The sequence below is a fragment of the Populus euphratica genome, unplaced genomic scaffold (assembly GCF_000495115.2).
Source record: "Populus euphratica unplaced genomic scaffold, PopEup_1.0 scaffold1311.1, whole genome shotgun sequence".
NCBI lineage: Eukaryota > Viridiplantae > Streptophyta > Magnoliopsida > Malpighiales > Salicaceae > Populus > Populus euphratica.
The window spans coordinates 29122-39019 of NW_011501162.1; the positions used below are offsets into that span (position 1 = coordinate 29122).

Below are 9898 nucleotides of genomic sequence, written 5' to 3' on the forward strand. Positions count from 1 at the left end.
AGAAAGACATACAACGACGGTGTTTGTGTTAAAGGATCCACTAGTAGTGAGTTAGAAGTTGACTACTATGGTAGATTAGAAGAGGTCGTCGAACTGCAATATCATAACGAGCAGAATAAAATATTTTTATTCAAATGCTATTGGTATGACACGACTAACATGAGAATCAAAGTTAATCTGTACTATGGTCTGATCAAAATCAACTCAAAAGCTAGACTTCGCAACGTAAATGATGTATTTGTTTTCGCAAAGCAATATCAACAAGTTTATTACACATACACCCCTTCATTTAGAAAGGATTGATCAAGAGTGGATTGGTTGTCCGTTTTAAAAATGAAACCTCGGGGTCGTGTCAAGGTTGTTCAGGATGAGAATGAAGATATAAGTGTGCGAGAAGAAGTCTTTCAAGTTAGTGAGTTGGTTAAACCATATTAAGTTACTCCTTCAATTGAATTGGAAGAAAATTCAAATTTTCATGTTTTCGATGATAGTTTTGTTGATGTTGGTGCAGAGGAGTTAAATGTTGTTTTGAACTCCAACAGAGAAGCAAATGTTGATGAAGATGATGATATCCACATTGAAGATTGCAATGAAAGTAATGACTATTCAATTGATGACGAAGAAGAAGAAAATGCTGAGTAACTATCAAAATGAAGCCCTATGTAAAACCCTCTTTTCATGTAATTTAGATTATAGATGATTTATTTGGTAACTTGAAATATTTATTGTTTAAGCACTGTTGTTATTGTTTTGTGTAATAGACAGTTTATCATTTAAGTTTTTGCAGGAAGGTAAATAGACAATAAAAATACAACCTTTCTTGTACAATGCCACAATCACCGACGTCCATACCGATGGAATAAGGTCCGTTGGCATTTCACAGAGAGTTCAAAATAATTATTTGAAATGCCACAATCACCGACGTCCATATTGACAGGATAACGTTTGTCGGCATTTCGCAGAGAGTTCAAAAATAATTACTTGAAATGCCACAATCACCGATGCCCATACCGATGGAATAAGGTCTGTCAAAAAATGTCAATATTACCGATAAATTTACCGACGGACGGTGCGAATTACAAAGGGTGGTGCATTAAATATATCTCTGACCTCGTCAGTATGCCGACAGAATTACTGACGGACCATGAAAAATATGGAGGGTAATTAAAAATTTTGGTATGAAGTTCAAAAATTACCGATGGATTTTTGGCAGTTCACCAATGGAATAAATTAAAATCAATAATTATTTTTTATTTTGTTGGTGAATCCGTCAGTAACAGTGCACTATAAATCCCAGTGACCGCCCCTTTAGTTCAATTTTTTCCTCTCCTCTCCTCTTTGTTCTAAATTTCCCCTCCCCTATCTTCGATTTTTTTCTTGTTATTTCCTTAATATTGGTGGCAAAGATTACTAGTTTTTTTTTTGTTTAATCTTCATCAATCTAAAATGTATGTGTTTCCTCTATTTCATTCTACTTTAAGGATTTTTTTTTTATTTTAGCTATTTTATTGTTGTTATGCCTTCTGTTTTGGTGTATTTTTGGAATGTAGATAAAGTCTTGAAATAAACATATTATTAAGGTAAGTATATTTCATTCCTAAAGTCTATAGTTTTTTTTTAATTTATTGAATATATTTTATTGTTGTATTAGTATAATTATTGAATAATTTGTGAAATTATAATTGTTAATATTGAATTTACCTTAGTATTAGTAATTTAAGATGTTGGGATAATTAGTAATTTTATTCTATTATTGCATGATTTGTGTTTAATTTTTTCTATTTATTTTAATTGTTCTAGAGTTTTTTTTTTTGAATTTATTGAATATATTTTATTGTTGTATTGACATAATTATTGAATAATTTGTTAAATTGTAATTGTTAATGTTGAATTTACCTTAGAATTAGTAATTGAATATGTTGGAATAATTAGTAATTTTACTTTATTATTGTGTGATTTATGTTTAATTATTTCCATTGATTTTAATTGTTAGTCTAGAGTTTTTTTTGAATTTATTGAATATATTTTATTGTTGCATTAGCATAATTATTGAATAATTTGTTGACTTGTAATTGTTAATGTTGAATTTACCTTAGTATTAGTAATTGAATATGTTGGAATAATTAGTATAGAATGGGTGAATTGGTTAATTGGGTGAATTGGTTAAATGGGTCAATTGGTTATGGCTATTATTAATATTTGCAGATTTGTGGATTTGGGTAGTATCCAGTATAAGGGAAGTGTTGTCGATTTTTTTTTAACATTTGAATTTCATTATATAATTATTTGTATAAAATTGTGTGGATGCGTATAATGAAAACCAGATTTGGTTGCTCACTTATGGTTGCAACTAGTTTGTCTAGCAATGAAGATGATATTTTCTTAGGTGCCTCTCAAGAAAAGGCACCTACACTACACTACCTACGCCGTCAACTGATACTGCCTCTTCCAGCGCTGGTTCATAGCATAGAGGCAGCAAGCCTTCGCAGCGGAATCAATTTACCCGCAATTACGAGGCACAATGGAAGGACGACCTTTCGTACGCCGTCAACTGATGCTGCCTCTTCCAACGCTGGTTCATAGCATAGAGGCAGCAAGCCTTCGCAACGGAATCAATTTACCCGCAATTACGAGGCACAATGGAAGGACGACCTTTCAATGTAAGTTTGTTAAGGTTTTAGGTTTTTTTAAAAAAAAAATTATAACATAATTTATGAAGTAATCACTATTTCATTAATTTCATTTATTTTCAAGTTCCCAAACATTGAGGCCACCTGAGTAATATCATCGACGTTTAAATCATCAATGGAGATTCCATTATTTCAATAGAGTCAGATATCTAGGCATCTTGAATAGATGCCTCAAATCAATGCATGGTTTGACAGATTTGAGGTTGATGTTAATTTATAATTTTCAGTTTATTTCTAATAAATTATTACTATAATTGTAAATGAATTATTATTTTTATTTAAAATTAATTATTTATACATAGAGCAAATTATGTTGGGACAATGAACATGACACTATTGCAAGGAGGGTGTGAGAAAATCATGTGGCAACTAGGTAATATCGAAAACAATACAAGATTTTTTTAGACAAAAATTTATGTTTCGAAATGTAATTTTTGGTTGCGTGAAGTAGGTTACGTGATTTTTGGTATGAAACACAAAAAAGAGCAAAAAAAACCACAAGAGATAGGGGTTTTCAAGGCTGGAATGATATTGCGGTTTGGAGGGATTTCAAACCAATATACATCCTAAAAGATATATAGCCGTGCTATCTTGATATACATCCTAAAAGATATATGGTCGTGCTATCTTGAGTACGTGACGTCTGAGCGGTTCACACGACACTCATAGTCCGACGCTGGCAACCAGAATCGGCTAATTTATGGCTTGGTGACAACGCACACCGGTGGCTCTGTTCCGTTTGCTGCACATGCGAAACGGATGGCAAGGTTAATTTAAATAAAATATATCATTAAATTAATTTATTGTTAATAAATCTTTTTTTCATTATAGGCTATGTCTCTTGGACATGAGCCGAGCCTGATGGAGTTGTTTGTGGAGTCGCACGTGCGGAATCAAGACCGCCAAAAGGAGGTGCAACAATTAGTTGACAACCATGCTCAACATTTTGTGGTATGTTTGTTCAATTATTTTATTTTTAAGTTATTATGTTTATTGAATTGAATATGATGATTACTTTTTTTTTTAGGAGACCTACAATAATCGGTTGAGGTAGAGATACGAGGACGAACCTTTGACCCATCCAGAATTCGATTCGGATTTGTAGATAGAGGTTGGATCATCTGGTGGACTCTATAAAAATCAGGTTTATGGGCTTTCCAACACTACGACCAACAACTTGTGATCGGCTTGTAGTGTTTCAACCATTAGGAGCTCCCAATCAATATCGAGCACCCAATCTAAGGAATTTGTGGCCTTGCAGCAACACACGGCTCAACTCATCAAAAAATACGACCACTTATCAACAGAGTACGCACAACTCAAAGTGGCTCATGCATAACAAAGAGTGGAGCATGCACAATAAAAAGTGGATTATGAACAGCTTCGCGAAATGGTCATGAACGTGGCATCACAGAGTGGAACATGTGCGCCTAATCCTTTTTGGTCGTATAACCATGAGCCTCCTCCTCCTCCACCTTTATATTAATTTGTAATAATTATTATTTACCTTTAAAATTTCATTTAATATTTTTTTTGAAACACATTCAGTTTGTAATGAATATTATTTAACTTTATTTTTTTGTTTTTGATGTTTAATAGAAATTTTATTTGCATAATTGGTTTTTATTACCATTAATTTATATAATATTATATTATGTATTATAAATAATTTTTTAAAAATAAATTTTAAAAAATATTACAAAGGGTTTTACCGACGGAATGAATCCGTAGGCATTTGACAGTAGCTACCACATTACCGATGAATTTACAGACGAATATATTTAGTTGGTATTTCATATACTCACCGACAAATTTATTCTGTCAACATTTGATAATAGCTATCACAATTACCGATGAATTTACTAACGGATATATTCAGTTAGTATTTCAAACATTCACTGACAACTTTACCGACGATATGTGTTCGTCGATAAATCACGCTACCATTGACAAGATAAAATCCTTCGGTATATTTCAAGCTGAATTTTTTTTTTTATTTGGGGCGTGAATTATGTTTGTTAAACTATTGGCAAATGATTTTTTTATGTTTCCGACCGATATAGCAATGGAATTTGGAATTACCAATAAAAGGAAACCAACGGACATATTCTGTCGGTGATGATGTTGGTAAATAAATTATCGATGAACTTGTAATCACAAAGTGATGAATTATTTCCGTCGGTAAAACCGTGAAATCTTGTAGTGAATCATGAATACCTGACAACATTTACAAGTATTATCATTATTCAAATAAGATAACTAATATAGTTATGTTAATAATTTATAATATGATTGGAACCTATTTTGTATATGTGGTTTTCATTTGAGTAATAAGAGTTTATACTATACTTGTTTGAAATATCATTAGTGGATCCTCTAACCTTGACATTTGTTGTTATCATTGTTTAATCCTTATATTGATCTTTCATCTCAAAGTTCTCATCAACTTCTTCTTCTTCTTCTTCTTCTTCTTCTTCTTCTTCTTCTTCTTCTTCTTCTTCTTCTTCTTCTTCTTCTTCTTCTTCTTCTTCTTCTTCTTCTTCTATTGTTGTTGTTGTTGTTGTTGTTGTTGTTGTATTGCTGTTATTTAAAATTTATATAATTAACCTCCTCGTGATTCGATTCCGGTTTTGTCGGATTATTTATTTCTCCTCGTGGTTCGATTCCGGTCTTGTCGGATTATTTATTACTTCTACATTGCTGTACTTAAAAGAACTTGGTTTTACACTAATACATTGTTGTACTTAAAAGAACTTGGTTTTACACTAAAAAAATGAAGAGTCTATATATATATATGCAATTAACAAATGGAATTCTATCATTAATGAGATAATGATATATCTAAATATTTATTTCCTAATATTGAATAATAAATGACAAGTTTATTAGGTTAAAAACAAATAGCAAGTGAGAAATTGTGAACTAGGGATGTAAATCTGATTTAAAATTTAAAGTCTTGGTTTTTGGTTTCCTTTAGATTATTTAAGGCTCATTAAATTGTACTAGAATTATGAAATTTTTTATGTTAGTATATTATTTCCGGGAAGGTCAAGACCACCTTAAATTAGTTTATTAAATTATTATTTTTTTAAATAAATTATTTTATCTTGTTTAGCTGTATTTTAATTTAATGAAAACTCTCAACCCAATTCCTTAAAGGTTATAAAACCATTCCAAATCTTTACCATTCCAAACATAACATAGCTGTTATAAATAGTTTAATACATCTTATATTTTTATATGGACATAATTAATTATTTTTTTATGGTGGTTTATAGAATTTTGAGATAAAATTTTTATGGTGTAATCCATTTTTTCAAAGAAGTTGAATATATTATGATTATATATCACTTTTTATGTAATTTTTAGGATTTTCTAGTTATCAATTCTTCACAAAAGTTTTGTTTATTTATTTCTTTTTAGTTGATTATTCTACTACCAGTGGTATTTGAGGTAGAAAATGAAAAAACTATGTAATAGATCATAAATGTTTTTTATGTAATTTTTAGGATTTTTCTAGTTATTATTTTCTTTGCTAAAATTTTATGTTTTTATTATTTTTTAGTTGATTACTTTATTATCGGTGATATTTGAGTGAAAGAATAAAAAAGTTCTAAAGTATGAAGACTTAATGTTTGCTTGAGATTTTTAAACAGGTTTCACCTATAAAATAAGAGTTAAATTAGTAAATTTAAATCCTTGTCGGATTTATTATTAAGATCTCTTTTGTAGACTCGAATTTACTTATTTAAAACACAAAAATAAATAAATAAAATGATGTCACGCTGCATCCTTATTCTATTATTTAAAGAGCACTTGAACCATTTAACAATGACATAACACACATTGTAATCATTTTTATTGATTATCATTGATATTATTACTTTATGTATTATAAAACCCTTTTTCTTATATTGAAAAATAATTTTATAGAAATTACTTTTTAAACTTTTTAATATTTGTTTATCATTATAAAAATTAGTTAATAAAAAATAATTTTTATTAAAAAAAGTTAGTTTGATTTCTTAAAAAGTGTTTTTCTTTTACTTTGAGTAGAAAATACTTTTTAAATTTGTTAAAAAATTCAAAAAATATCTTGTTATTTGTTATATTAAATTTGTCCTCAATCTTTTTATTGTTATATATTTTATTTTGAATTATTTTATTTTATTTTCAATTTATTCATTTAGAATTTGATTTAATTTGAATTTTATATCAATTTTGATCTTTATTATTTTTATTGTTATTTATTTATTTATTTGAAATAATTTATGAATTTTTTTTTCAATTTCATTTTCTTTTAGTTTTTTTTATCTATAATATTTTCTCTCTATTATTTTTTATTACTATTTATTTTATTTAAAATAATTTATAAAATTATATTTTTTTTAAATTTCATTCTTTCAATTTATTTATATGTTAAATTTCATTTTCATTGTTTTAATTAATTTTAAAAAATTAAAATATTAATAATTTATTTTTTAATTTATTTTCTGTGACATATCTAAAATATTAAAAAATATTTTTTAATTTATTATTTTTAAAACTATAAATCATATAAAAAATGCTATTTTTTAAGAATTGATTTTCATTTAAATTATTTTTTAAAAAAATTACTTTGTCGCAAACAATTCCCATTTTCCAAAAAGATAAACATGATCATCTCCGTGCTCGTTTTCCACTTCACCTTTACCGATACTCTCCACCCACACGCTCTCCACCGAATCCTAAAAACCTTTCCTTTCCTCTGTCTTTCTTTCTTTATTTATTTGTAATTTTGTATCCAACATCACAAATTATTTATGTGCAAAACCAAAATGGCTGTCAGCGCGTCCGATCCAACTCCCGTCTCACCCCGAATTCGCCCAACGCAATCACCCAGAACTCGCCCAACTCAATCTCCGAGACCCAACACCATCAACACCGCTTCTACCTCCTCAGATCCTTCGACGTCTAACACCACTAATTACACAACAACAACATCTTCTACTCTTTCAAACCGAACCTCTCTATCCAACCTCCGTGATTCCCTCTCTCAAAACCCCAACGTCTACGACATTTCCGAAATTCGTACAGCCACCAACAACTTCCTGTCCAAACGCCACTCCTCCTCCTCCTCCACCACTTGCTGGCGTTGCGACTTGCGGAACAACAACACCATCATCTTCCAACGCAAGTTCCGCCGCAAAATTGAAATGTCTCAACTGAAAGAACAGCTTTCAGTAATTTGTAGAAGTAATCACTCAAGCGTGGTAAAGCTCTTAGGAGCTTCCATATCTGGAGATTATATCTACCTCGTTTATGAATTCATTCCCGGCGCAAATCTTTCTAATTGCTTGAGAAATTCTAAAAACCCTAACTTCACAGTTCTTTCGACATGGGTTGCAAGAATGCAGGTGGCCGCTGATCTTGCGGACGGTCTTGATTACATCCACAACAAAACTGGCTTAAACATAATCTTGGTACACAACCACATTAAAAGCAGCAGTATCATTATCACAGAGCCGTCTTTTAATGCTAAAATCTGCCATTTTGGGTGTGCCCAGTTGTGTGGAGAAGCCGATGAGAATGAGATGATGATGAAGAAAAAAAGCAAGATCGGTGAAATCACTGAACTGGATGATGATGATGATGATGTCGTCAAGTCTTCTTCTTCTCCTCGTTCGCTAAAAGGGTCGAAAGAGTTGGCGAGGTCTAACAGCGGCATCATGCAATTCGAAGGCGTTAGAGGATACATCTCGCCGGAATATCAAGCTACGGGAATAGCAACACAGAAGTCGGACGTTTACGCATTTGGGGTGGTGTTATTGGAGTTGTTGTCCGGTAAAGAGCCATATAAGTACAAGTATGACAAAAGAAGAGGTGATTATACAAGGGAGTCGGTGATTGAGACCGCCAGAGCGGCGATTGGAGACGCTGACCGTGGGAGGTTGAGGAGGTGGATTGACGGGAGGCTAAAGGACTCGTTCCCCGTGGAAGTGGCAGAGAAGATGACACGTGTAGGGTTAGATTGTGTGGAAGTGGATCCAGATAAGCGGCCAGATATGGGACGCGTGGCAGGGAAGATTTCGAGGTGGTATTTGGAATCGAAGAAGTGGGCTGATGATTTGAGATTTTCTGACCAGATTACGGTTTCTTTGGCACCTCGATAGATAACTAGCTATGGATAGAGATGAGTTGAAGAAAAAACAGTCTTTTTTTTTTTGTTTTTTTTTTTTTAAATTTTCTCAAAGGTCGTGGATTGTTTTTTGTTGCCTTTGATGGTGACACAAGTGGTTGATGATGGATATTTATATTTTTTTTGTTTAATTTATTTCTCTAAATACTTTAATTGATGGAAGTAAAACTAAAATAACAACAATAATTCTTACAAAACAATCAGTAAACGTATCTTTTAGCAATGTTATAAAATCAGATCTTTGGAATTCGTTGCTTTAAAGTATAGTTTAAGTTGAATTTTGTTTCGAATTGTGTATTTTAAACAAGATGGTTTTGGAATATTTTTCTTTTAAAGAAACATAGCTTGAGTTGATTTATTAATGTATAAATAAGGTCCATTTGCCTAATTGACAAGCCATCTGGGTCCAGAGTAAGTTAACCTTATGTGACTAGAATTTTATAACTAGGACTTGATTTATAAAATGATAGTTGGTACGTCATTGTATGTATACACGTGATAAAATTAATCATGAATTGTTTTTCGAATTTGTTAACTAAACCCAAGCCGAAATGGATTGAGAGATCTGCAATTGCTGGCATTCGCTGGAGAGAATGGCCTCGCTGTCGTCTTCTGCAGACATCATTTAGGCGGAAGGAAACAGTGTCTCACCAAATACTAACAATAAAGCATGCCCAGAGCCGGAGGAGGCAATTATTAGAACAAAAATGTAGATAAAGAGGCCACTAAGACAGTGATGGGTTGCTTTCCCATGAAAGAAGATGCTGAAATAGTTATAAGTACATGTCTTTGTACATGTGAAAATACATAGATTTATTTTATATCCATTTAATTAAATACCTTTTTATCATGGAATAAGGAGACGAACAAGTCACTCGTGTAATCAGTGGGAAGGAAGCAGCTTAATGGACCAGGTAGGTAATGCTCTGTGATTTTGAGTGTGAATGCAAGAGGAGCCTTCATAGCAAGCATTGTTCATATGAACAGTGGATGCAGCAATCACTCTCATTGACATCTTTAGGAATTGGAC

General features: G+C 31.4%; 1 protein-coding gene across 2 annotated transcripts; it reads left to right on the forward strand.

Annotated features, from left to right (window-relative positions):
- The first annotated feature begins 7334 nt into the window (after positions 1–7334).
- LOC105117350 (Protein kinase superfamily protein) lies at positions 7335–8979 on the forward strand. 2 transcript variants are annotated; one of them, XM_011014979.1, is made up of 2 exons: positions 7335–8317; positions 8351–8979. In XM_011014979.1, exons 1-2 carry the CDS (start codon positions 7493–7495, stop codon positions 8840–8842), a joined length of 1317 nt encoding a protein of 438 aa, XP_011013281.1. In that variant the 5' UTR covers positions 7335–7492; the 3' UTR covers positions 8843–8979. The 2 variants fall into 2 exon arrangements, with proteins under 2 accessions (XP_011013281.1, XP_011013280.1); XM_011014978.1 differs by having other exon boundaries at positions 7335–8979.
- The last annotated feature ends 919 nt before the right edge of the window (positions 8980–9898 follow it).

What these genes read in the sequence shown, in the direction of transcription:
- LOC105117350 (XM_011014978.1), top strand. Translation starts at nt 7,493, where the DNA reads ATGTGCAAAACCAAAATGGCTGTCAGCGCGTCCGATCCAACTCCCGTC.